The 27,241-nt window shown below is 37.7% G+C and overlaps 1 protein-coding gene across 1 annotated transcript in view; it reads left to right on the top strand.

Moving 5' to 3' along the window:
• LOC124619804 overlaps positions 1–27,241 on the top strand; it is a 157,468-nt gene that overhangs the window by 31,185 nt on the left and 99,042 nt on the right. The window contains exons 4-5 of the mRNA XM_047146399.1: positions 19,002–19,070; positions 24,474–24,545. Coding sequence (XP_047002355.1) covers positions 19,002–19,070; positions 24,474–24,545 — 141 coding nt within the window. The remainder of the gene's footprint in view (positions 1–19,001; positions 19,071–24,473; positions 24,546–27,241) is intronic.

Genomic DNA, 27,241 nt, shown 5'->3' with positions numbered 1-27,241 from the left:
CAAAGACAGAACTGTGGTTCTCCAGAAATTGATTTCTTCTTTACAATTACATCAGGCAAACACCACGGTGGGTCTGAAGGATCTCTTGGTTTTATAATTCCAGCTTCTAATTGTTCTTTAATCATGTCTTCTACCAACTCTCTGACTAAATGGTATTCGGTAAGGTTTCCGTGTGACTGGGGCTGCATTCCCTGTATGAATATGGTGCTGAACTAAATGAGTGACAGGTAAATTTGCACGTTCTCGGAATAAATCTGCATACTCCAACAAAACAGGCACTAAAATCTCCTGCTCATCAACTGTCAAATGTCCTATCTTCTTCCAAATCTTGTGCTTCAGTTCATCTTTGCCTAAAGATGATGGAGACACATTCCATCGAAACGTTGCTATGAGATGATGATGCTACTTGGCTGACAACCCGTGAAGACATCATACATGAAATTCGCCAAGAAAACCTGCACTTACATTATTAACTTCATCTCCTCATTGCAATTTTGCGTTACTGTTACAAAAATCTGTGTTTATAACTGCAGCATTTGTTACCTCATCTGGAATCTGTATTACGTCACTTTTACTTACGTTCGACACTTCAGCAACATTTGTTCCTCTTGGCATAAAACATCCTCATTGCTCATATTCGTTATTGTAAGCAGGACTTTTGCGACATTCTGTCTCACCATTGTAGTGACACCTACACTTCTAGCAACATAGCAATGCATTGTATCCAATAACTCACTTTTCTTGGATTGCTCAATTAATAACAAAGTTCTGTCCTTGCATCAGGGTGACTTAACTTCAATGTAGATTGTCTTTCCTGCTGCCTTGGGGATTTGCTGAGGCTGCTCAATTTGAACATCGACTCGGATGGTTTGAACTGGTGCATTGTTTGGGCAGTCCATTCCCTTGACGTCTGTATTGCTGCTCCTTTGAGTATGATCTGAAGAACGATTTCCTAGGTTGTACTTACTACGGCCTAGTCTGATCTTTCTTTCTGCGACAAATACCTCTGCCTTGTTAGTGGACAAGAAATCAAATCCAAATACACCGTCATAACACGTTTCATTATTTGAAACTACTTGCATCCTTGCTGTGTATTTATCTTTATTTTTATTTTCACCTTCATCTTGGCCTTGGCCAAGAATTAATTTTTCATCAACTTCATAGTTATGTAGCTTTCCTCCATTTAACCCTCGCACTTTTAATAGTGGCGGTTTCAATTTATCCCGTTTATCTATGCAACACCACATTAACGAGACTTTCTTCCTGTTGATGTTCATACTTATTCTAGATGTGTTTTTGTGATGTGATTATGGTGTAAAAACAAAAATTGTGTAACTGTGAGGGGAACCATGTGATTTCCTCCCCACTGGGAATGTGCTGGAGAGCAAATATGGAGCCCTCCTGGCTTTTGCCTCACGGGCAAAGGAAATAATTCTGGGATAACCTTGACTAGGAGTGGTTTTGTGCATATTTTATGTAACTGAAACATTAACTATGAGGTCTCTGTCCTGTAGGTTACTTATATAAGAGTTTTCATGCTTATTCTTTTAACTGGTAAACAATTCAAGGGCTCTGATGTTGAAGTTTGGGATTTCACTGATTTCCTTCTTGTCAATGGAACAAACAGCCATTGTGTTCAGCTTCTCTTGACCCATACCATTTCTGGAGAAGGTTTTAATTTATTTTTAAATGCTGAAACTGTTCTCTGCTTCTGCCGTTGAAACAAGTGTAGTTGGTTTGATCTATGAAGTTTTGTGCACTTGAATGAAGAGTTCTTCAAGGGAATGTTCCACAAGGAAAGTGAACAGATCATAAACGGATGTAATATCTTTAGAATAAATTTCGTTTGGTTTTGTCTATGATCAAAAAATTGTCAGCTCCTTAGACTACTGGTGTGAGTCAGTGATGACAGTCTTCAGATATGCAGCATAACGGGGGGGGGGGGGGGGGGGGGGGGGGGGAACTACTAATGGACTGTCTGTATCTTGAAATAATGAAATAGGCCATAGTGAAAAGTACTGCTAACATACACATGGAAAACATGCTTAAATGCAAGCATTTATTCAGCTTGGCTTTCATTGATAGAGTTGTTGGAAATCATCCTGCAGGATATCATGCCACAATCTGTCCAGTAGGTGTATTTGATGGTCAAAACCTCAAGGTGGTGGGAAGACCCTGCCCAGAATGCTCTAAGTGTTCTCAGTTGTGGGGAGATCTGGTGACCTGCTGGCCTGGGTGGGGTTTGGCAAGCATGAATACAAGCAATAGAAACTATTTCCATGTGTAGACAGTCATTATCTTGCTGAAATGTAAGCCCTGGATGGCTTGCCATAAAGGGCAACAAAACAGGTCATAGAATACTGTCTGCATATTTCTGTGCTGTAATGGTACTTGGATGACAACCAAAGGGGTCCTGCCATGAAAAGAACTGGCTCCCAACCATAACTCCTGGTTTTCGGGGCGTATGATGGGCAACAGTCAGGTTCGTGTCCCATCACCATCCATGACATCTCCAGACATGTCTTCTCCTGGAATCTCATTTACAGGAGCAGAATTGTCTGCATGATGAGTCCTGCTTCAAACTGAGCCCCAATGATCAGAAACAACATGTCTGGAGAAACTCCAGACAGTGGTGGGATACCAAAGTGACCGTCACACTCCATACAGCATGAGAATCAGGAGTCATGGTCTGGGGTGCCATTTCTTTTCATAGCAGGAGCCCTTTGGTTGTCATCTGGAGCACCCTTACACCACAGTAGTATGTCAGTGATATTTTATGCCTCATTTTATTGGTCTTCATCTCAAGCCATCATGGACTTACATTTCAGCAGAGAAATATCCAGCTGCATATGGTGAGAGTTTCTGCTGCATGCCTTTGTGTTTACCAAACCCTACCTTGGCCAACAAGTTTGCCAGATCTCTTCCAAATTGAGAATGTTTGTAACATTACAGTCAGGGCCCTCCAACCTGCTTGGGATTTTGACAATCTAACATGGCAATTGGACAGAATTCGGTGTGATATCCCTCAAGAGGTAGCCCATCACCCTATCAATCAATGCCAAGTTGAATAACAACTTGCATTAGGGCCAGAGGTGGACCAATGTATTATTGACTTCCTCAATTTTTGAAGTTCTTTCTCTCGAATGAATCATCCAGTTTTTTCTGAAATTGTAATTATTTGTTTGTCTGTGCATGAACATCACATTTACTGTGTGTGGGTGTGTGTGCACATGTGCATGTACCTGTGCGTGTGTGTGTGTGTGTGTGTGTGTGTGTGTGTGTGTGTGTGTGTGTGTGTGTGTGTGTGTGTGTGTTCACTATCCTTGTTGAACATTCCCTTGGAGAATCAATCACTGAAATGCACAAACGTTTACAAGTTGCACTAACTACACTTGTTTCCACAACAGAAGCAGAGTGAAGTTTCAGCACTTTAAAAAGAATTAAAACCTTCCTTAGGAATAGCATGGGTCAAGAAAGGTTGAACTCAATGGCCGTTTGCTCCATTAACAAAGAGGATATCTTTGAAATTCCAATCAGCGTTCTACTCGTGGCCATGTCACAGCTTGTGAAGGGTAATGCCTTGTATCACTGAGATAAAATTGACAGTTCATTTTTTCAATTTATCATGGCAAATAAATCAACAGTAAGTTAATGATAACATATTGACTAAAGTGGATGGGACATTTCTGTGAATGAACAATGGGTAACAATATCAAAGCTACTAAATACATGAGAGTTTTGGAATCTTCCTTTTGTTTGTTGAATGCAGTGTCACACACTTCTTTAGCAGCTGCCATCAGATTAAGTCCAGTGCTATAACTGGAACATTTTTTTGGAGAAGAAAATCATGCATCTTCACAAACCTGATACCTTGCAATATTCCCTTTATTTCTGGAACAGCTGACCCAAAATTACGTTATGTGTTGGATACAGTAACAGCATTTGCACTCTGAATATAAACTGTGTTGCACAAAATAGCATGTTTCATAATTTCGCAGAAAAAGTTTAGAAGGAACAAAAAGTCTTGGATTGTGATGTAAATTCCTCAAAGCAAATGATTCCCTCATCATCATCATATTATCTCAAATATTCTCTTCATCAGTTCAATCAAAACATTTCAATAAGCATAATTTCTTTTCGTGAACACCTTTACAATGTGAGACCAGAAACTTCATCTTGTTGAAGAAACTGAAGAAATTCTCTTATTGCAGAGTGCCTGTAACAACAAATCACTTTGCTTAGGTGATAAAGAGAAAAACATTTTAAATCCAGGAATATTTGTGAAGAACAACCTAACAGACTTTATGTTTTCGCTACAAGCATTCTGAATAGCCAACTTTGTTTTGTGATTGTAACAGTGAACTTTGGCATGTGGGAAAGTGCTCTGCAACAGAGTCAGTACACCACCACAACTACTGCTCATTTCTGGAACATCATCAAATGCCTGAGCAATGAGTTTTTCTTCAACATTGAGAGGTTTCAGACTTCTTCTTAGAACCTCTCTAAGCCGTCATGTTAGTCTATCATTAACATTTTCAGAGGAAAGGAATCTTTCAACGGATTTCTTTTTCTTACTACCATATTTACTCGAATCTAAGCCCCACTCGAATCTAAGCCGCACCTGAAAAATGAGACTCGAAATCAAGGAAAAAAAATTTCCCGAATCTAAGCCGCACCTAAAATTTGAGACTTGAAATTCAACGGGAGAGAAAAGTTTTTGGCCACACCTCCAAATCGAAACAAAGTTGGTCCATTGAAATATGAGACACAATTTAGGTCGAATGAATGACGATACAGCTAAAGTAGTTTGGTTCGAGTCGTAAGCTTAGCAGTTAAGCTTTACCAGGTAGCCATTGCTATGCGTCAGGTGCTCCATCCGTATTTATACGAGTACCCTTCCTTTTTCGCGTACTTCGTTTGGTTTGAATTGATTGTTTATTTTTCTTTGATCTGATAAGTGCCGTTCTCTTTGTTATAGGTGTTTACGTCACACTAAGCTGCAAATGCATTACTGTACTGTGTCATGCATTGTTTGTCGCATTCTGATAATGAATGTTTACGACCTGTCGCCGCTCTCGGCATGCCTTGCTTTTGTGGACACTACTGCCACTTACAGTTAAAAAAAAAAAAAAAAAAAAAGAGAGAGAGAGAGAGGAATTGTCCCATTAGTGAAACAATGGCAAGAGACCGCTATTTTCCGTTACCTACACTCCTGCTTTCTTTGATAATGATCAACAAGAACCAAATAATAGACAGCGTATGATAGAAGATGTTCTGAACGAGAGTTTAGCGAAAAATTTTCTCCATTTGAAAATCTTTGCAGACGCCTCTTTAGTACAATACATTCTGCACTGAAATTATTCATCTTTGATTTAAAAATCTAGTCAATTGCCGTGCTTCATTTCTGACTGTATCACTATTGGGCATAAGAATAATACAAATGTAAACATGGGATGATATCTATATTTTTCCGCATTTGCTGTTGTCTCACTCTAGTTTTGTAGTTTATTAGGCAGACAGGATTTAAATGAGTTTGCAGCAAACACGAAAGAATACATGGCAAAATGTTTATATTTGTATTATTCTTATGGTGAAGAGAATACAGCATGCAATTCACAATTCCTATAAGGAACCATCTCTTCTTACAGATAGGAAAAAATTCAGAATGTAGAGTTGGCCATATTGACAAACATCCCAGTCTTGCTAGTCGGATTTTCGTAGTACATTGAAATGCTGCTACATTCGAAGATGCACAATATGGAATTTGTATTTACTTCGGTGGATAATGTATGAAAATGCAGTGGCCGAAACTCGAGGTGGAGAAAAAAGCTCTTCTTCCACCTTTTTTTTTAAATTTATTTACTGATGCAGAGGGTTAGGCGCCAGTATTTATCTTTGTGCCTGCAAAGCATGCCTGTGTAGCACTACATATATTCGACGGCAGAAGTTAGTTGTGGCGGCACCTATCAACATTTTGGATTGCAAAAACCGGAAAAAAAGTGCGGCTTAGAATCGAGTAAATATGGTATATCACAGTTCATAATAACAAATTGACTTTTGCACATAGTATCTGTTGGTTTGCCTTCTAAGAAATTACAACAGTTTGCTTAATCCTGTTTTTCATTGTGAGCCCTTAGTGCTTACTCATGATTTCCACAAAATATTAAACACTTACTATTCTGTTTAATATGTGTCTGTTCTTCATAACTAATTATGTTTCTGAACTGAAACTTTATTTGCCAATTCAATCTGAGCAGCAATGTTAATGGTGCCAAAAATTTTGCATTTACAAGCATTTTCTAAATGTATTCCACTTTCCTCATGTTTTTTTAATGCATTCACTTAAATGCTTTAGTTCATCACAGCTGGCAATTGTCCATAATTCTTCACATCCAACTAACATATAATAGAAACAAAATAACTTTTGTTTCTCTTCCCTCACTGTTAACCACTGCTTTTTGCAGGACCTTGCAGAAAGTTCTGCAGTTCTTTGCATCAAGTTGAGATAGCATGAAATCTTTTGGTTGGTATTTTCCAAATCTTTTGATTTCTATCTGATCTATATTTAATAAATTAAAGTGTGTTATTTAGCAAAAAATCTACTTTATTCACTCTGAAATCACCATAAGAACACTAGAATTTCAACCACACACCTCCAGAATATAGATTACAAAATACTGCTGAAAAGTGGCCTCATTTTCTGTTTCTGTCATTTTTCATTTATGAATGGCAATAGGGTTGGGTTGGGGGGAGGAAGGGGGGGGGGGGGGGGGAGTGAGGCAGGGATGACTGCAGTAGGGCACATGATAGCAACTACAGGTGCATGCTACAGACCAAAGCTGGCTGGCCCCAACATTGTGTAGACTTATGAACTGGGTAAGGGCAGGAGAATGGGAGCACTACAGACAGAGCAGAGTTTGCTGGGGTGAGGGGTAAGGGAGAAGTGTGTGAGCTGATCCATGCATGATCCCACCCAAGGTGGCTGGGAGCTGTGTCTTAGCGAGGGGTAAGGTGGAAGAAGGGAAGCAGCTTGGTCATGTCACTGTGCCTGCAGTTTTATGTGCTGGAGGTGTGGAGAGTATGAGGCACCTGATGCTGGCCCTGGACATTTAGTGGCGAAAGAAAAATGGGTTTGTCACTGTGGAAAAATGCACCAAGAAGAGGGGTGAGGGAAATGTAGCAGCTGCTCATAGGGGTGGAAATTGGGCCTGATTACCTCTGGTCTCTGTCACTCATACTACTCCAAAATCACGTCATTTTCAAACTATTTCATAAAAAACTGGAAAAAATACAAAGAATAAAATTGTATCGCAAAATTTCTGGTGGGGCTGGGCCCTTGTGGCCCATAAGAACAATCTGCCCCTGACAACCACAATACTAGAAATGACAATAATTTTCATATTACTATGCATCCTTATTTAGGACTCAAAACAGAGTTTTATATTCTGGTTCCGCAGGATATAAAAGGTTGCTGGAAGACACCAGGCAGGAAGTTTAAAGTTATACTCAAAAACAAAATAAATTAATACTGCGTCAGCCACTAATTCAACAGCTTAGGTGAATATTTGGATTTGGGGTGTAAATACTGCTTAACTCTAATATTCATATTAAACAGATCTTAACTTTGCCACTATAAAGACAGCTGATAAAGGTCTGCGTAAAGCAAATACTTTTTTTGAAGCATGAGAGTAAAACAGCTGTGTAGTATAAGAGGAGAAGCAGTAGCTTTTTTAATGTAGCTGTTTTTCTCATAATACATATATATAAAGTAGCCTAGAAGTGTTTACCATAATTATCAGTGAAAGCAGATCTTATTTTATTTGTCCCTTCAACAGTTGCCTGCTCATTATCTCATTAAAACACCATATTCTGTAGATCTTCTCAGTATTTATCTCCCATGACCAAAAATCTGGATGGTTTTCCTCTATAATGTCCTCTAACACCTTCTATGTTGTTGTTATTTGAAGAAAAAATAAATTCTAGTATCTAGGGGTTGTATATATTTTGTTCATGTACATACATCAAAAAAAGTTTTGTATCACCTCAGTTCTGAGAGTTCTGGAACCTGTACAGAAAACATAAACATCATTTCCACCCTTTTTATTGCTCATCAAAACCACACATTGCATGTTATACCACCATGGTCCAGATTGCTGTACACACCAGTACCTCTAATACCCAGTAGCACATTCTCTTGCACTAATGCATGCCTGTATTCATCATCCACAAGTTCATCAAGGCACTGTTTGTCCAGATTGCCCTGCTCCTCAACGGTGATTCACCATGGATCCCTCAGAGTGATTGATGGGTCACATCATCTTTAAACAGCCATTTTTAATCTATCCCAGGCATTTTCGATAGGGTTCATGTCTGGAGAACATGCTGGCCACTCTAGTCAAGTGATGTCATTATCCTGAAGGAAGTCATTCACAAGATATGCACGATGGGGGCACGAATTATCATCCATGAAGACGAATGCCTTGCTAATATGTTGCTGATATGGTTGCACTATTGATTGGAGGACGGCATCCACGTATCGTACAGCCATTAGAGCGACCACCAGTGGCATACGCCAGCCCCACATAATGCCACCCTAAAACAGCAGGGAACCTCCACCTTGCTGCAGTCGTTGGAGTGTGTCTAAGGCATTCAGCCTGACCGGGTTGCCTCCAAACACGTCTCTGACGATTGTCTGGTTGAAGGCATGTGCAACACTCATCAGTGACGAGGAGGTGATGCCAATCCTGAGCAGTCCATTTGGCATGTTGTTGGGCCCATCTGTACTGTGCTGCATGGCTTCATGGTTTCCAAAGATGGACCTTGCCATGGACATCGGGAGTGGAGTTGCACATCATGCAGCCTATTGTGCATAGTTAGAGTCATAACACAACATCCTGTGGCTGCATGGAAAGCATTGTTCAACATGGTGGCGTTACTGTCAGGGTTCCTCCAAGCCGCAATCCATAGGTAGTGGCCATCCACTGCAGTAGTAGCCCTTGGGCGGCCTGAGCGAGGCATGCTGTCGACGGTTCCTGTCTCTCTGTATCTCCTCCATGTCCGAATAACATCGCTTTGGTTCACTCCGAGATGCCTGGACACTTCATTTGTTGAGAGCCCTTCCTGGCACAAAGTAACAATGCGGACACAATGAAACTGCGGTTTGACTAGGGCTACCAGATGCAATTGTTTAAAAAGGAGGACAAACAGCTTCAAAAAGGAGGACAAAGAAAGAAAAAAGAGGACACATCAAACAAGTCAACTGCAGATGAGGATACCAACTGTCAGCTTTGGACAAGTCATATGACTAACGGGAATTACCAAACTAGTAGTTAATTGTTACTGGTGGTCAGGTGGTAATTCCCAGAGCAATATTTTTTAATTTTAAATTAAAAACATTGATTGTGGTGACAGTGTGGCATCAATTGTTTTTATACTTACACGTAGTTTTAAGATTTAACAAAGACGGCTGTCTAAATGCCACTCCTGATTGGCTACTTTCATGTGACTTGTCCAAAGCTGACGGGTGGTATCCTCATCTGCAGTATTCCCCATCAAACATACATTCAATTTTAATAAATGAGTTTATTATTTATAGACATAACACACATACATTCCTAAACAATTATTGATACTTTAAGAAAAGAGCAATAGAACGGGACGAATTGTAAATTTAACTGTATTACGCTCAACTTTGCGAAAAAGCTGGACACTGTAAAAATCCGCCCGGACCCCGGACAAAGAGCTAAAAAGGAGGACATGTCTGGATTAATCTGGATGTCTGGTCACCCTAGGTTTGACTGTCTAGGCATGGTTGAACTACAGACAACATGAACCATGTACCTCCTTCCTGCTGGAATGACTGGAACTGATGGGCTGTCGGACCCCTCCGTCTGATAGAAGCTGTTCATGCATGGTTGTTTACATCTTTGGGCAGGTTTAGTGGCATCTCTGAACAGTCAAAGGGACTGTGTCTGTGATACAATATCCACAGTCAATGTCTATCCTCAGGAGTTGTGGGAACCGGGTTGATGCAGAACTTTTTTTGGTGTGTGTATATGTCTGTTGCCACCTGATAAAATACAATATTCCTTTGACTGACATTTTATTTTATATTATTTCTCACGAATACATACATTGTCACAATCCTGATAGTAAGATAATTAATAGAAGGTATGCATAACTCTTTTTATTTTATTTATTTTTAATTTTTGTGCAATCCCAGTTCACCTGTATATATTTGTGAGCAACTCATTTAGTGCCTTTTACCATAATTTTGCACTCATCTTTGAATTGCAGACAGAGATACAAAATCTCTAAGTAAATTACTTTTCCTTCCTAACCCATTGTTCTGATAGTGACCCTTAATACATTTATAAGTAAAAGCAACTTCTTTTTGCAACATTAGCGAGAAACAGAGTTTGCCCTGTTGGAATGATAAGACTCACACCTTAGGCACTAATTCTTCAAAAGTAACTGACAGATGACTTCTCACTCACATGTGCTGGTCATTTTCTTACTTTCACACTTACTTATAGAGCCTTATATACACTTACAATAATACCTATATGAAGCGACCCTGCCTGGCACAAATCTTGGTCATCTGAGACAGTCCTAAGCTGAGACTTATTTTGACACAGAACTGTTTCAAATGAATAGAATGTGAAACTTTATTCTTACAATTTGTGTTCATTTTGTATAAGAGATGAACCAAAGAAATGTGAAAAAAATGGTAAACATGGCTCCAAAATTCATATGTTTGTAATTATGAGTACTTGTTCATCTATGCTACTGAGAGGCACATCTTTTCTACTGAAGCTCTTTACTTTCCATACCTTGAGAGGTGGTAGCATGCGCCAAAACAAGGAAAAATGATCTAGTAAAAATGAGCTTTAAAGTGCTTATCTTAAGAGCTACAAGCACATGCTCATACTTGCCACTGAGTAACACAGCTGTGCCACTGAACACGTGCTCATAGCTCTTAAGATACACATTTTAGAGCCAATATTTACTAGGCAATTTTTTTGTCTTGGTCCATGCTACCATCTCTGAGAGTTTGTCAGAGTTATGGTTCACACTGTATAATAACAACCTCAGATTGTTTTCCTGGTGGTGCTGTTATTATGAGATCAATATTCCCAAATGCAATGTCATCTGAATATACTATATGAACAATAACTTTAAAATATAGTTAACTGTGAAGCATGTAATCTACCCCTCCCTCACATCACTTCTTGATTGACTGTCATTGTCTTTACGGTTAACATTTTAAATAAGCTTCGAGAGGAGTAAGATTTACAATAAACTTTTTCCATACCTTCTTTTCTTGTTCTTGGCTCCGGTTCTTCACATCTAGGGGCTGATTCTTAAAGCTGAAATTTTTGACATTATAGATTCTCATGGTTCCAATTGGCGTAATAAATTTGAACTCTTTTTTTGTTTTGCTCAAAATTGTATTCTCTCACATTTTTCTATATCACACTGTCTTTATAATTTCTACATCAACAAAGCCGAAAATTACATTGTTCTTCTCAAAAACAAAAACACATCTGATCACATCAGAGGCATGCCCACTACTGCTTCACTCAGCAGTAATAACAATATTCCAAAGGGTTCACAAATTTTCTTGACAAATGAATTTCTATTAACTTATGTTATCATTTTATAAATGAATATGGAAATTAACATAATAAATAGTGCCAAATTGCGTAAATAACAATAGAAATTTTAAGTATGCCAAATATTCTGTAATTTCAAATATTTCTAGAAGAAACAAATTTCAATTGTACATTCAGAGCTAGTACATATTGATCATAATAAAGAAAATAAAGTAACTTCTTTTTACAGATTTTAGCTTGAATTATAACACATCATGTATGAAATCACATGAAATTCTTTTTTAAAAAACAACTGAGATATTGTTAACCTATTCAAAATTTAAAAAATTGCTTTTGGTATCGATTACTTCTGTTGAAGAAAGGTAATGGTAGAGAATGGTGTCTCTTTACAATATCCACCTCATAAAATTTGGAAACAATGTGTTTGCAATAAACTGTGACTTACTATAAAGTTTGCCAAATGGTGTACAAAATGATGCAAAAAGATGGAATGCAGATGTATAAAGGTATCTGATGCATAACATTACAGAAAACATAAGAAGGATATCTACCATACATAGTCATAAATTATATGTATATCAGGACATGGTATTCAGATTTTCAGAACTGTGGAACGTACAAGAGTGGAATAGAAGGGAGAACCAATAGAGGTACTCAAGGTACCCTCCGCCACACACCGTCAGGTGGCTTGCGGAGTACGGATGTAGATGTAGATGTAGATTCTGTCACAAGACAACTGATACAAAGTCAAAACTACAACATTACAACACTAGACTATAGAAATAAATTGAGAGACAAGGTAAATCACTAGAATTACAAATTGCAAGTTTACATCCATAAAGTCACACCTTCAAAATCTTCAAAAGAGAAGAGAAAAAAATTCGGAGCCTAAGTATACGATGAATTAGCAGACTTGAAAAACTCACGGCAGGTACAGACCAGGAGAATATACTCAATTTTGAGAAGGAATATAACACAAAATCAATCAGCCACATAAACCAGAGTACACAAGAATATGTTGACTCATGAAGTGACAAAATAATGAAAAAAATATTAGGGCCTAAGCTTACGATGTGGGGACCGACCCATGAATCCAAACCACACCAGGTACAGGCCAGCACAAATGTTTTGACACAACAAAATGAAAAAGTTTATAATCATACCACTGAGTTCAATCATATGTAATGAGTAATTATAGGGATCATCTAGCATCAATCAATAGTTGCACACTCTCCCTGAGTACACACACACAGTCGTGGTGACCAGGTGTACCCAAAACAGAGTTACGCATTAGTTTGCCCAACGATATAAAATATTGCAGTACTCAGGATAAATGCAGGTAAACAGAGTCATAAATAGATTTGAATGATGGCATAATTGAGTAGCTTGTGGACCAAAATCAGTGTATGAAATCAGACATGTGTACATATTGTTATACTGTCAGTACTAGTAGATGTCTTCCACACTATTTTCTAATTGTTTATACAAACTAAACTCTGTACATACAGGTCTACAAGTTTCATTTACAACTGATAAAAAATACATACTGATTTAAAGTTACAAAATGTATTGGGAAGTTAATACCCCTACTTGAAAAAAACATACATTTATGTGGCTTAACATTGTCCATGCTGGTCTTGCCTAACAATTAACAAATCTCAGTCACAACACTGATGTAATTGACAGGAGCTTGAGTACATTACCCAGCACCTACGATCTCTTGTAAGTTGACTGGTCCAGCAGGGCGCAGCCACAAAGCAGTGTGGGAGTGGATCTACTCACATCTCTGTTCCCTCAGTAGATTTCTCATCACACAGTCCAATGTTTAGGCTACTTCCTGCCTAGCATTCACATCGAATCCTGAAACATTGTTTTGTGTACTAAATATACTGGTTAATACCTTCCTTATATCACACGGCATATGCTCTCCCTAATTATTTTCCAAAGTATTTATGTCAGATAGGATTAAAAAGTGTTCACATATGGAGTTTTAATAAAAAGACCTAAATGCAATAAAAAATGAAATAATAACATGACACACACACAGATATACTAAGATACTATTCCCGATTATTACATTACAGGATATGAGGACTCAATACTAGATACTTAATGGCATTGTCCCATATCTAAATTATACAAGGATGTACTCATTTAGTATCATGCTGTATATGTATCCACTTCAAAAGCTCAAATCTACTACAAAACATAATTATACAGTTGTATGAATTTGCAACATAGTATAGCACAGATTTAAACTCAGTCAATAGATAAGACAAAACTTTAGAAATCACAAGATCTTACATACTACATTCCTGACAAACAAAACACATTTATATAGTCCTAGTCTTCCAGACTAGGGATCATTATGCATCCATGTTCAAAGGTCTTGTCCTCTATAATACAAGTTAACAGTACTGGGCATTTTATAAACTTCCTTTGCTTACCAGTAGCTCCTCTTATCTTTATACGTATGATGGCCATTTCCACAAAATTCTTACTATACCTAATCTTGTCTCTAAATTGTTCAGATATATCACAAATTAGGCTACCCATATCAATCAAACAGCTCCCTTCCCACTGATCAATCTTAATCTTAATGTAAGGACACCCAAAATCTAAATCATCTTCTCTGTTGTCAGACACTTCATGCAAAAGATCACTTTCAATTTCATCAAATGCTACATCCACACTGTTTTTACAGGGTTTTATCAACTTTACTGGTATCATAGCATTGCTTTGGTTACTCATGCTGTCAGGTATAGATTGAACACAATGAGCAGATTCCATGGCACATCTAACATCACTTGTTACAGAAGGAACACAAAACACATTGCTGTAAAAATCCTGTTCAGATCTTCTTTCACTTCATTCCACCAATTTGAATACAAAATTTTGACTAACCACAACTAACTTATTCCAGAATGCACATTTATCTATGTTACCATCAATCTGGTCCCAAACAAAATTCAAAAAGTTTTCACCTTTATTCTCTAGGGTCACAGGCAACTCATCTTTACTGTTTCGATCATTACTCCACAAGACTTTAATAAAAAACTGTTTTGAGTGGACTTGTGTTCCTCACTCTCACTTACAATATCACATACATCACTTATCCTACCTGTATTGTCAACATCCTTCACAAATAACTCTGAAACTTCATTATCCTTAAACTTCACAAATACCTGATACTCATCATCATCATCATCATTATATTCTTCCAAAACTACTTCATCAATGATATCACTAACAACAAAAGTCTCACCTCCATCAAAGTCACTTACCTCACCTACTTTTATTTTCAATAAGCCACCAGTCTCAGACTTACCAACCTCAGTTATTTCACAGCTCTCATTCGCATCTACATCAAAGGTATCACCTAGTTCAGATCCAATACAGTCATCACTTGATTTACATACACCAATAACACTGTTTTATGAGCACGAGAGGAAATCATTAGTACATACTATATCAAAATTTTCACTTCTCTCACATTCTGGTTTGTGATCAGCACCTACATCACCATAATTAAACATAGTATCCCAAAACTTTTGATCAAAACATAAATGAGAAATATGATACTCTGTCTGTTCAGTTTCAGATATATGGGCCATATCATGAACACTGTGAGTGTAACTTGTGGTTTCTATGCTTGTTGTGTTTCCTCACCCCAAAAATGTGGACCTTCATTGATGCGAACTGCCATTTTCCAAGTAGTTATTTCTATGATAGTTTCTTCTACTAAAATGCCCATAGTTATCTCCAATATACCTATCCTGCTGATGTTCAAAATTTCTCTCTCCATTGACACTTTGATCCTGATAGAAGTTACCATTATCTGTGTTTCTTTAATTATTCCCATTGTAATTTCTATCATTTAAATTATTATGGTGCATACTTCTTTCTACTGCCCTACCGACCCTGTCAACAAATTGTAAAAATTGTTCAAGACAATCATCAGGTCCATGCACCAAATCCCACTGCAACCTTTCAGGTAACCTCCTTTTAAGTGCATCAATCAATGTCATTTCATCAAATACTTTGTCACAGTGTGTTAATTTTTAAAGTAGATTCTTACAAAACACTTTCAAAGTACCGTCCCTATTCCTATAATTAGGACCACTCAGAAATTCACTTTTAACTCTCCGCTGTTCAGCTTCTGACCAAAATTTATTTAAAAAACTTCTATTAAAAAATTTTTCCCAAAACTTTATAATGAGAAGGAAAGTTGCTACTCACCATATAGTGGATACGCTGAGTCTCAGATAGGCACAACAAAAAGAGTCTCACAATTAAAGTGTTCAGCCATTAAGGCTATGCCCCATGGAAGAGCCACCTTTTGAATTTAAAGGAGTGAGGGAATAGAAAATATGCAGGATAATAAATAACCTAAAGAATAAGTGCTTATCAGGTTGGGATAGTTTGTGTAGTGTTTTGATTAAGAAACAAAGAATTAGTTAAAATAAGTACTGATTTGATTGACTATAACGTTAGAGAACACATCTTTCCAAATGCACTGAAGTGCAACACATGTGAACCAGTGCATAAAAGAGGGTCCACAGAAGAGATTTCAAATTTTAGGCCCAAGTTATTAACGCCTAACTACAGTAACATATCTGAAATTTTATTGCTGAAACAACTTTGTGATTATTTCCCAAAAAAAAGATATTATCAGAAAAACAGCATAGCTTCAAAGAAGATCACAACACATACAGAGTTTCTTCATCAAGTGTATGGTGTCCTTGATTAAGGAATGCAAACAGCAGGCTTATTTTTAGACCTCACTGAAGCCTTCGATTCTGTAAATCTGGAGTAAACTTGAGGCATACAAAATAAATGCCACCTCCCTGCAACTTATAACTACATATCTAATTAACAGCAAGCAGTGAACAAATCTGACTTACAGAATTAATAATCACATCATATGAAACAGTCACAAGGTCTACCCCAGGGTTGAGTTCTGGACCCTTTCCTTTTCCTAGTTTATATAAATGGTCTAGAGCCACCTTTGACACCCAATTGATAGGCTATGTAGGTGATATTGCACTGATATTTGTTGCCACACCAAACAGAATCATGAGTTAAAGTTTGTTGCAAGTGAGGGACTGGGTCAAATAATTACATCTTTTCAGGATCAAGGTTTGAAAGTTAATATCAATAAATCCCAATTATGATTTTTTAAACTTGCAAATTCACATCAAACCACTGTCAATAGTACAAGCATAACTGAAGCAACAGACACAGATGAATGTAGGTTTCTAGGTATTAATCTAAATGAAAATATACAATGAGTAAATCATATCAATTTTATATGCAATAAAATCAGTAGTTCACTGCAGCTAATTAGCCAGTTACCAAAAGTAGCTTCTGATCAGACATTAAAAACAATTTACTGTGAGACAATTTTTGTGTGAGGCTGTGCTGCTGACATACATACAAGCAGAATATCAAGCGTGCAGGAAAGAGCTGTCAGGATCATCCATAGCCTCAGGTACAGAGACTCCTGCAGGGAAATCTTTGTACATCATAAATAAGCTACAGTTTGCTCATTTTATCTTTACAAATTAATTACATTCTTTGCGACACACCAAAACCAAGCAGCCAAGTGTGCTGATATACATGTCTAAAATACAAGAAAGCAAGACTGCTACTATCAACAAAGAACTAAACTAAAAACGACAGACCATAGCCCATGCATTAACGACCAGACAGGATATAACAAACTGCCAAGCTGTTATAGGTTTCACCAAGGGAACTTGCTCTAAGTGAAACTGAAATCATTCCAGATTAATTGCTTATACTCTTAGAATGAATATTAATATCAAACTAAATTGAAATCTTTGTATATTTTGTTCTGTGAAAATCTTAATATTTGTAATAATTATTACACAACAGTAAGTTTTCTGACATTATTAAACACACTAATATTTATATTAAGTTCATGTAATCATATATAAATATATAAAAAGTACCTACTCTCTGTTTGTACAAAACTAGTAAAATATTACTGTGGTGTTTGCAAAGGCCATCAGTTGGTGGCTCCATGCATAAAATACAAAAAAATTTAAAAAAATAAAATTCATACATCCTCTATGATCTGTTCAGCATATTTTAGTCTTCGCCTTCCACGACTACTTTTCCTCTCTACTTCAACATCAAGTTTAATATGCCTGGGAGCTGTACTAGATTTTCCACTAGTCTGTCTTATCTTCCGGTAAAGGTCTTCCATAGACTTCTTTACTCCTCTCTTTTTTTTTTAGTGCTTCATTTCTTATTTTGTCTGTCCACTTAATTTTTAATATTATTTAAGAGTATCACATTTCAAATGCTTTTAGCTTATCTTTCTTCTGATTTCCAGAATTACAAGTTTCACTTACATACAGTTCTGTGCTCCAGGTGCACAATTACCGCAATTTGTCTTTGCAAGTTGTTCTTCATTTGCGCATAAATATCTGACATCAGTAGAGGTCCTCTATTGAAGAAGTCGCTTTTCACCTATGTCCATCTACTTTTGATAACTGATTTTATTTGTTCATCTCATCTAATGTTATTTCCAAGGTAAGGGAAGTATTTCACTTCATCTATTACTATGTCATTCCCAATTTTGATGTTAAGCAAGTATTTGCTTTTCTTCTTCACCACATCAACACCTTTGTTTTGCTTTGTTTATTCTTAAGTTATATTCTACAGTAAATATTTCTTCAATTACAAAATTACTTCAAAAAATGGCTACAATGGTGAGCAAATTAACCAAAAAACCTTTGAAATAAAAACTGTGTACATCACCCTAAATACAGATGTTGGCCTACAGCTTAGTGCAGTGTGGGGATTCAGCAGTCATGAGGTTGAAATTGGTACAGCAAACATATAGGCAACATATGTCCATATATAGCAGTAGAGTAGCACCAATGGCATCATAACCTTCAAGGCATACAAGAAGCCCAGCCACAGTCAATGGGAAAGGAGTATTTGACATTTTTAACTTGATGTAGCTGAAAACCTGAGAACATTTTTTGAATACCACCCCTCTGAGAGTCTGCATTAATACATTTTGCAATTTTTGAAATCTCTAAATGATCCTGAATGAAATAGGGCGATGGGTGCCAAATATATTGCTTTGCTAAGCTGCCAAAATATCTGCAGCTGGCACTGTTTAAATATTAAGCTTGCTTCAGGAGATAAACAGCAGCTATTTAAGCATGACTTTATTTCACATTTTAATTCATGGAATTACTACGTATCACTCAAGCTCCATGTTCGAGTGTTCAAGATCACAATTTCCAGAGGGCCATTTTTCCCAAGTTTTAGTGCATAAAATCAGATATACATAATCTTTTATAACCCATTTAGTACACTTGTAGGTTAACTAATCACTTATTGTTCCAGGAAGATCAGAATGATGATGTCATCACAGAGAAGAATGAAACTCAAAACAGAACTGTTGACTGTGCAATTGTAAGTTATTATTTTATTTTTCTCTTTCTTTTGCACTTTAATGAAAGTCTTTAGATTTTGTCAATATTCACTCACATCTGAGGGGAGGTGGACTGAAAAAATAGAAATGCAGAAACACAGAGGAAATTAAATGAAAACACACATGTAACTTTTGTGACTGTATCTGTATTTATTTAGCGCCTATTACATTGTGGGGATTGAGATGTTACGTACGGTAATCTCGAACCCAACATTAAGTATTAGCTCGTCTATAATGAATTAACTTTATTTTGATCATGTCGTTACAAACACATCTGCTCGAATACAGTGTTTGGAGCACACTGAGATCAACAGTTTTCAAAGAAGTTTGTTGTCAAAGATGAGGCGGTCGGCTCTTGCAGTCAATAACAGAGCCCCCGCTGGTAGTGCATAGCACGGTAAGGATGATGAGAGGCGTGTGTGCACCTGGCCGGCCGATGGCGCAGGTGCGCGTGACCGATCGTGTCATGGCAGGCGCTAGTGCGAGGCACGATCGGACCATTTCTCGATGTCTTGACAGGCACGACCAGCAGAGGGAAGGAGGCAAAGTAGGCTTCCACAGGTTGACCGTGCCATGCTGCTGATGGCACAGTGGAAGCAGAAGGTGGTGGCGTGTCGGTGGGAGAACATCGTCGTGCCGAGGCCATGAGCCGCAGTGGGGTTTTGATCCAATCAAAGACACGGAGTGCGTCAAAGATGCGATGCGATGTATTGCCAAAGTATTTACTGGCAAGCGCCGTGGTAAGTGCAATGTGTCCAGTAACAGTTTGTTATTGGCCTTATGACATAAAGGAGCAAGCATGCTGTGGCTTAACAGGTTGTGTAAGAGATGCCGGATGAGCAACACTCGCGGCAATGACGGAGTTATAGAGGCACTTGATGTCACAGAAGAAAACCAGCAAGCTGCACATGACTGACCTTGGCGGTGGATGACTTCGGTGTAGACGGAAGTGTCACCTCAGAGTTCGTGGATGGTGATTGTGTTACAGCGGTAGATGGCAGGATGTTCCAAGCAGAGGTGACAGTGTCAGTGATTTGGTGTGCGAAACAGCTGTGATCGAACGTTGGGGGGCGTGGGTGTGAGCCCTGTGCATGAGGCGTGGTGACAGTGAGAGGTGGTGGAAGGCAGACGTGGTTGGCATAACCATGGGCGGAGCAGGAAGGCGATGAGACGTAATGTGAACGTGAAGAAGTACTGGTCCATGGCGGAGAGGCAACACAGTTCGATGGAACTGGAGCTGCGTGTGTGCTGTCGCTGTCGGCGCTGCAGTTGAGCTGTAAGGCTGCAAGCTGCTCACCCAAAACTGCTGCACGGTCGTGTGCCGGGGCGGAAAGATGCTCACTCGTCGAAGCAGAAACGCCAGATGTGTTGGTTGTACATTGCCGAGGTAGTGAAGAGGGCAGTAAAGCAAGCAGCACTGGAATGTAGCTGGTTATGCCATGGTACAGAAACATAGTGTCTGGAACTACCAAGGAAAGGTGGCAGTGGCATAAATAAGTTGCTTGTATCACATCAGTAACGTAGAATTTCCACTTGAGGCAGTGTGATGATGACAGTTGTGACATCTGGGACATTGATCCATGTAGTGTGATCGTCAGAGTATTAGTTGTAGCTGATAGTAACAGCAAAGGATCGTCAGCAGTCGGAGGCGGAACAATGACAGGAGCATCTCGTTGCATGTCATGCTCGCTCGGTGTCAGCTGCAGCATGTGTAACTGATCTTGTACCAACAAGTTGTATGTCGCAATTTGCTCACATAGCTGTCGCAGCTGTTCAGGCGAAAATGTATGTTGTGAAGCAGTCTTCTGTGTATCACTGAGTAAGATGAGATTGAAATCAGAATCTGTCTCTATCAAAGGGTATCCTCGGGTACAAGACAAGGTCGGCAGCACAGTATTGACGTAACAGTTCGAGTAGAAGAGATCGTGTGTGCGATCGCGAATGTGAAACTCAGTATTCAGTGGCGGCGGAGTGAGAACATGTGCACTGCTGTATGAAGCATTGATACGGCTGAAATCGTCTTCTAGGGTGGGTGAACAAGTTGCGGGCATGATCGAGTAGTGAACGGCCGAGCGGTAAGCGTGCATAGTGCCGGCGAGTTGTTGTCAAGATGCGGGTGCGGTAGCCATGGCGGGATCGCATGTCGTGCAGCTGTTTGTTTTGACTGGGTTGAGGTCAGTGAGCCAGCAGGTGGGGCCGTGACGTCGCTGTCGGTAGCGGTCGGGCAGAGTCGGTGCGGCTCAGGTGCTGTGTAGAGGGAGGCGTGGCACGTCCAGTGTTGCACTGAGAAACAGCTGGCATTTTCATCGGTGTAATTGGTGCATTGTCATTGATCTTTAGGATGTCCTTGATGAAATTGTTCCTGTGAATTCGACCAGGCATGCAATTAAGCAATAGTTCGGAGTTCATGCGAACTGGGATTTGCAACATAGTCCCTGTTTGTTGCAGTCCATTGTTTGGTATGATTGTCTGGTATCGAAGCACTGCACAAAGTTAATTCATTGGACAAAAGCAAGTCAAAATAGTCCAAATTAATTGGCGAAGGAGCACTGCACTGTCCAGAAGTAAAATTACCAACGAGTTGAGCGGGTTTTGACGGATGACGTGTGCACTTCGGTCGCATTGTCGATGTGTGAGAAGGTGACGAACGTTAGCAAAAAGCATGATTCACACAAGAGTCAGGAATTTACTCACTAATTACACTTCCTGCACACTGCATCCAGCAGCACAATGCGAAGTCGATGGAGATAGAAATCCGACAAAGGGTTGCTGCATTGTCTGTCTATGGTGATGTTCCAGTACACATTTCTGGCGTCGTAAGCGGCGTTCGTGAGCGTCGGGGTCACCAGTGTGGAGATCGAGATGTTATGTATGCTAACATCAAACTCAACATTAAGTATTCGCTCGTTTATAATGAATTAACTTTATTTTGATCATGTCAGTACAAACACATCCACCTGAATACAGAGTTCGGAGCACGCTGAGATCAACATTTTTCAAAGAAGTTCATTCTCAAAGATGAGGCGGTCGACTCTTGCAGTCGATAACTGCCACAACACCAAGTGGGTTTAATCTGAGTCTGCATACTAGTGTTTTAAAATACACAAACTTCATTACATTGGTTAGTTCTACAATATAGGTTCTAACCAAAACACAATAATTGCACATCATCTTTTGTCTCATGCCATACTCTGTTATTTCATAATGCAAAAGCCTAGAACTACCATAACAACTATGTGTGACTCACAAATTATCATTACTGAAAATATGATGTCATGGAGTATGTCTGAGGCACAGTCTAAAATGTTCCTCAAAATTTTGTAGTCTGTCAGTTCTCTTCCAGGAAGTGATTCCTACAGTTTCTCTGTAGGAATCTAATTGGTTTAATTTCTTGCCACTTTCATCTTTACAAAGAGAAATATTTTATGCCTCTTTAAACTTTTATTACTGCAAGCCAAATTTCTAGCAAAAATAGAAATTCATTTCCTCAAATAGAAAGTCTAGCAGGTTTGTAAAACTTTTCAAATTATATGCTAGTAAAGAAATTTAATTGTGTTTTATATGGCTTAAAGATGCATATTTTTGGAGAAAATTATTTTTGTAAATATTTTATGTCCCTGCATCAAAACTATCTACTTTATTCATAGTTACCCTTTCTAAGTGAATGGTGATAATAGCTGACTGAAAATTTATCTGCCAATGCAGGAAAATGGACTTACACTTGATTTATTATATGCTGATGTGGATACAGAGCTATAAAATCTGCCCACTATACATGAAGTACTTCCTCAAGATCTTCACAGGAAACGTCTGGTCTCATGACTCTAATTGTATACATTAAACAACACCAAAACATCACTAAATAAACAGTTTAAGGCATTGATTAACTCTTTCCCTCACTCATATAAGCCAATTTACATTGTTTCTTTCCTGCCTGTAAACTGAACGAAGATGGAGAATTAACATGCAGCATCTTAATGAGAGCCCATGTGAATTTTGCAAAAACTGTTTCATACATACACATACTCCGTAGATGAATAGGTTACACTTTACTTCTGATACAAAAACCATTCTACAAAAATTCAGTTTATGTAAAAAACCAAGATAGAGGTTCAGCAGTGTGTGTGTGTGTGTGTGTGTGTGTGTGTGTGTGTGTGTTTGTGTGTGTTTACACGGCTGACAGCTATTATGGATTGTGTGTAATTGTGATGACTTAGCACCTTAATTACAGAGTTAAAGGAAGCTACTAAGAAATTAGAGAAAGTGACATTTTACAAACTGATGTTCCAAAAAAATTGGTACGGTACTACTGTTTGTATTTTGATAGTCATATGCTATTAAAATATTTTGTAGATTGTAGTGTTTTGTTTCCTGAGAATGTAGTAAACCTGTCTGTGAATTATTTTGTCACCACAATTTATTGAGATAGATTATGCTGAGTGATGACAAAAACTGTTCTTTCTGCATGTGTCAGCTTAAAGGGTAGGAATATTAATAAACCAAGTGAAGTCACAGGGTTCAAGGGTGTTGTGGCTTTTAACCAGGAGATGTCACAAGATGATAATAATGCACACTTAGCTAATGCTATTATTTAATGGCTATCTCCTTTCATTTTTTTTTTTTAAATTGTGCGAGGAGAAAATTATTATAGACTGATGAAATTTTCAGTAATTTTGTGATGTTATCTGTGTTTGGTGGCTTTATTCCTACCCTTAGAACACAAAAAACTGTGGGTACAGTGTTAGCTGCTAAGGATTTTTTTTTTTTTAGTTTTTTGTCGAAAGTATTAGGAATTATTTTCTTTCCCCCCTTCAGCAACTGCTAATAATTTCTGTAAAGAAGAGCTTGACACAAGAGATAATGTGAAATCAAAAATTGCAAGTGATATCCAGAGTGAAAGTGGGAAAAAAATAAGGTGGAAGCTTCCAATTACCAGTAGTCACGGATTTACTTATCATGTCAATTGCAGTAAGAACGAAAGTGAAAAGTTGAAGATGAGAAATGATTACAATAAAAGTGAATACTTCAAAAGTAGGCCTAAGTACTGCTGCAAATTTAGAAAGTAATTTTATGAAACACCAATATGTTAACCTAAATTGGGCTTCTAATTTCAAAATTTTCTGGGGGAGGATCCACCCCATATTTACCATACAACTACTGACAGCCTCTTCTCAAGGTTGGCAGCTACATATTTACACTGTTTCATGTATTATTTAGTTACTCACAAATACATTTTTATAGCCTTATTTTATTCTTCTGATAGAATCGTTGTTTTGTTATTTGGTAGTACTTGCAGGGAGGCACTCCACATTTTAATGAATTTGGTGACTGTAAATCTAAAAGTTAAATATTATCTTTAATCTAATGACAGTATTATTTTACAGGCTCTGAATGAAGAAGTTGGCATACGTCAGTTACGTTGTGAAGTTAACCGGACAGACATATCATGCATAATGGTAAGAGATGTTCATATCATTTGTGACTAATTGAAATTATAGTCACAAATTTGTTCCACTTTATAACATAAAACCTCAAAAACCTCATTATCAGATCACAAAAACTACTAATACCTTTCATTGATTTAGTAACTTTTATTTAACTTACAGAAGTACAAAACTCTTTACAAATTTTATTGCATATGCATGTTTGTTAAAAAATTGTTTTAATATGGAGTAATTCTTCAGAATCAGAGATTTATTGTTCCATTGTGTACGTAGGGCTACATAAATTGTTAGTTTAATGTACAGGAGCCTTATCAATATAAAAAAATGTGACTGAGATACATAAAATGTGTCAAAAAGTTACAAAAATCATTGCAAATTTATTTCACTATTCTAAATCTTCATCATCATTTAAAAATCCTGTGAGCCAATAATGATATTTTAGCATTTGGGTGGTGTGTAGTTTTATCTTTGTAAACATAGTTCCACACTGTGAAAGTTCTCACTTTTACTTTATTATAAGTTTTCATAGCCATGTACTGAGCAATCTAGGAGTAGAGTTTTACTCTATGAGATGGTAACATGATATTCTATTTTTTTCATATGTCATAGATATGTTCAAAATGGTTTTCTATAAATCATTCTGGATTAGTATGGATAAAGATAAATGTAAATACATGGAATAGGTAAAATTTTTAAATGTCATAAATCTCTGGTTTTAATATTACACATATTTCTAATAATAGTTTTTGAAGTAATAATATCCTGTTTACACTACTTGCATTCCCTAAAAAGTTTATCCCATATCTTACAACAGAGATCAAAATAGCTGTGGTAACCAACTTTACAAGAGTCCATGTCACATGAACAGAATTATTTGTCATTAAGAATGCTGGACAGTTTAGTTTGTTTGTCAAGTAACTTATATGATAAGACCAGGATAATTTTTTTCAAAAATATCCCCAGGAATTTGAGAGAATCTGCTTCCCTAAATTACTGATTTTTACTTGTTATTTTAAAGTTGCATGATTTTGATTGTTTAGTTTTAAACTTTGTTAGTTTTTTTTTTTTCATGTTTAATTTTAATCCACATACATCAAACCAATGCTCTAAACTGTTCGGGGAATTAGTTCTGAGGTCTCATTTTCAATGAGTACAGATGATCATCTGTTAATAAAACTGAATGGGACGCTATATATTTAGAGATAAATAACTTAGGTTAAAAAACAGTATTGGACCTAAAATGAAACCTTGTGGGACCCCTAGTGAAATAATTTTCCATTCTGAGAAACAATTTTCTGTATCTGATGTTACAGCTTTATTTGCTTTCTATCCGTTAAATATTATCTGAACAATTTCAGAGCAGTTCTGTTTGTTCCATAACTTTCTAATTGATGTATCAGTAGAGAGTGGTTTGCACTGCCAAAAATCTTTGACGATAACACAAAATTCCTGTGACAATTTGGGATTTGTCCAGAGATAAACAAATTTTCTCATCAAATTTGTTGATGGCACATGTAGTACTCCTTCTTTTCTGGAAGAGTTGTAATGTCTATGAAGTGTGCTGCAATTCTGCACTCCTGGAGAAGAAATATGGGTAGGTGTATGGTTGTAAGAAAAGTAGTAAAGTGATCTAAGATGCAGGTGATTATATTTGTTTATGATTTCAGTCACTAATGTAGGTGCAGTGTATGATTTAGCCCACAATGGAAGTTTGTGGGACAAAAAATAGTATTTTTCTGCACTGCAACTGCCATTTGAAAGAGAAGAATGTTTCCTGTGTCCAAGTGGGCAGGCCAGGATTTTGAGACGTATGCTAGCAAAGAGCTGAGAGTTAACAGGCTGTTGCTTGGAAAAGCTCATTTTGTCATAATTGTATGCCTTCCTTTCTTAAGACCTGCTGCTGTGGATTGAACCATACACGGTGTCCACCCCCCACCCCCACTCCCAACTGCCTGATAGTTATCTGACTCTGTCAGATAATGCAAAATCACAAAATAACACACCTGCATAACAACCCACTGACATGCAATAGGACATATCGTACTATCTGTCTCACAATGTCTTTTACAACAACCAAACTGCTTAGCTAACTTTTGAAACAAATCTGTGATGAGAAACTCTTTTGGACCAAAATACAAACATTCAGCAGTGAGTCTCAAAAATAGTAAATGAAATTAGTCATGAAAGAGTAAAAGATTCATGAGAAAAAATAGCTACAAATTCTGTGGATGCTGAATAAAGACATGTAACATGATGCTGATAATCTGAAAAAGTGTGACTGGTCATTTACACCAAAGAATCTAGGATGCAGCACTCAAAAATCCAATGTCTAGATGTAATACATTTAACATTGGTACAGGAGTCTCTCACACTCTTCTATAATGAACATTGCCACAAAACAATTATCCATGGAATAGTTTTTTGAAGTGGTGATAGATGTGGAAAACATCATGAACCAAGTAAATGGTGAACTAAAGAAAACTGGTGTCCTTATGACAATGTTCAATTCACCTGTTTTCATTAAGGCAGGGTACATCCATCTTTAAATGAGACCAAAATCAAAGAATGGAAAATCCAGGATGGAATGTTACAATATTATGAGAAGGAATTTTGCTACTCACCATATACAGAGATGCTGAGTCGCAGATAGGCACAACAAGAAAATTGTCACAGTGGCTACAGTTGCCTGAGATTGTAGTCATGTGAGT

This window comes from Schistocerca americana, chromosome 6 (assembly GCF_021461395.2).
Source record: "Schistocerca americana isolate TAMUIC-IGC-003095 chromosome 6, iqSchAmer2.1, whole genome shotgun sequence".
NCBI classification, from domain to species: domain Eukaryota; kingdom Metazoa; phylum Arthropoda; class Insecta; order Orthoptera; family Acrididae; genus Schistocerca; species Schistocerca americana.
This window is presented reverse-complemented; position numbering and strand designations above follow the sequence as displayed.